This window comes from Stegastes partitus, unplaced genomic scaffold (genome assembly GCF_000690725.1).
Source record: "Stegastes partitus isolate 25-593 unplaced genomic scaffold, Stegastes_partitus-1.0.2 Scaffold418, whole genome shotgun sequence".
Classification (NCBI taxonomy): domain Eukaryota; kingdom Metazoa; phylum Chordata; class Actinopteri; family Pomacentridae; genus Stegastes; species Stegastes partitus.
Genome location: NW_007578149.1, coordinates 557740 through 559939, shown reverse-complemented (window position 1 = coordinate 559939; position 2200 = coordinate 557740). Strand labels below are relative to the sequence as shown.

At 49.1% G+C, this 2200-nt stretch overlaps 1 protein-coding gene across 1 annotated transcript in view; it reads right to left on the bottom strand.

Annotated features, from left to right (window-relative positions):
* tmc4 (transmembrane channel-like 4) overlaps positions 1–2200 on the bottom strand; it is a 17711-nt gene that overhangs the window by 6812 nt on the left and 8699 nt on the right. The window contains exons 2-4 of the mRNA XM_008285842.1: positions 1850–2008; positions 1612–1769; positions 886–1012 (exon numbers count right to left, since the gene is read on the bottom strand). Of these exons, the coding sequence (XP_008284064.1) occupies positions 886–1012; positions 1612–1769; positions 1850–2008 (444 nt within the window). The remainder of the gene's footprint in view (positions 1–885; positions 1013–1611; positions 1770–1849; positions 2009–2200) is intronic.

Sequence of the window (2200 nt, the reverse complement as noted above, 5' to 3'; positions counted from 1 at the left end):
TGATAATAATAAGTAGCCTATCGCTATTTAAAAGTGTGAATTAAACAGAAGGAGGGACGTTAACTTGTTAATACAGGATTATAATTTAACTGCCACTCTGCGTGTTCCGTCCTCCCTCCTGACCCACCTGCAGCTGGTAGCGGACGTTGTTCTGCTTCAGCTTCGTCGCTCGGTCTCCCAGGCAACCGTAGTCCCATCCGGTGAACACGATGATGCTGTAGTTGCCCACGGCGCTGCCTCCCGTTGCCACGGCAACCCGAGCTGCGGTCCCCATCCTGCGCGGCCAATCAGAGGAGGAGGAGGAGGAGGATGGGAGTCATGGTGACTGAACTGTGTTTTTGTGTTTGTTTTTTTAAATGTCACTCTGTTTGTTTGCGACTGACCGTGCGATGATGCAAATGAGACAAAATGCAAAGTAGAAGACGGCGGTGAGCAGGTAGGCCAGAGGGATGTTGTAGGAGAAGCCGCTGTCCACCACGATGGTGTTGCTGTAGAAGCCGTAGAACAGGTACGAGTACTCCATGAAACCCTGAGCACAGAGCANTGTGGGAGGAAGCCGGAGAACCCGGAGAGAACCCACGCTGCACGGGGAGAACATGGAGACTCCACGCAGGAAGATCCCGGGTGTCCTCACCGGGATGTGAACCTGCGACCTTCTGGCTGTGAGGCCATGGTGCTAACCACAGAGACACCTGCAGCCCAAACTCAATTTAATTCCATTCCATTCAGGTAACTTTATTTATCCCGTAGGGGCTGCACCTGTACCCACCTACACCTGGACCCCACCTGGACCCCACCTGGACCCCGCCTGTCCCGTTTCTGCACAGATTATTGTGAGGTTAAAGATAAGTGCAGATACAAACAGCGAGGTCGCCGCTAACTCACCGGGTAGATTTTGTAGTTGTAGTGACACAGCTCACAGTCTCCACTGGTCATGTTTCCGTCACAGGTGATCTGAGTCCACAGGGTGAGGAGCAGGACGCCCAGGCTGACCAGACGCAGGAACACGGCTCTGCTCAAACAGGACGGACACTTTGTTTAGTAGAGATTATTAAACATGCCAAAGACAACCAGGCTGTGAAGGAGTGTTTCTCAAAAACAACCTTTTTTTTTTTTAGAACCCTAACCCTGTATTTTGTTTTACTTCCTTCCTTAAATGTTTGCACCATCTTTGCTGCTATAACGTTTATTAAAGGGTCGTCTGATCTGATCTACAGCTGGTTGCTCTTTAAACACGGTTTTAACACCAGCGTCTCACTTTTGCAGCAGTTTTTCTGTGTCCATGTTTCCAGGAACCAGATTCTGTAAAACAATAAAAGTTCTGCAGCTGTTGGTGTAACTGTGACGCCGCGAGCGACTCGGCCGAGACCAGCAGTCAGATCTCAGAAAACCAGGATCAACTGAGCTGAAGGCCGAGACATGAAACATTTCCTATCTGCAGCATTTCTTGTGTTTGTTCTTTGCAAAACAAATAATCAGAAATGTATTTAATGTTTTCTGATGTGTGTCCTGCTGACAGAAGACGTTCTCTCTCCTCCCTCATGTTGTTCTGGTTCCACAGAGCTGCAGGACTTTAGTGAACCTCAGTGAGTTAAAAGGAGACTTTCAGACCTGAGCAGAGCCAGGATGATGGTGGTGCTGGGAGAGTATCGCTCCACTAAAGCGATCTGGTCGCACAGCAGAGGAACCACGAAGTTTCCAGCCGTGATGACGATAGACGGCAGATACTCAAAGATCAAACCCAGGATTCCTGCTTGTCCGCTTCGTTCCTGTTCGGCAGAAAGACACCAACAGTCACCAGAAGCTTGACCGGAGCCTCGTCCTCACCCTGCTGTTGCTCAGCGGTTACCTGGCTGAAGTTCGTGGCCACAAAGATGCCGTAGAAAGCTGCTGCAATGAGCCCCAGAGCCACGAACCACATACAGACACGCAGGGAGTATAAAAGTGCTCGCTGTGAAAGTGTCAGAGCTGCTGCCTGCTGCTTGATCCGCTCCTCCTCCAGATCCACCTGGACAGACACAACACAGGTGAGGTGAGGTTTATACGCTTATTCTTAAACTGAATGTTGTAAAAACTCTTTTTATTGATGTCAGTCACAGTTTCTTGACTCAGGTCAACATTTTCAGGCAAAAACTGCAGAAACTAACAAGGATTCGTATAAAATATACACAAAATGAACAACAAGGAGACAAACGTGTCG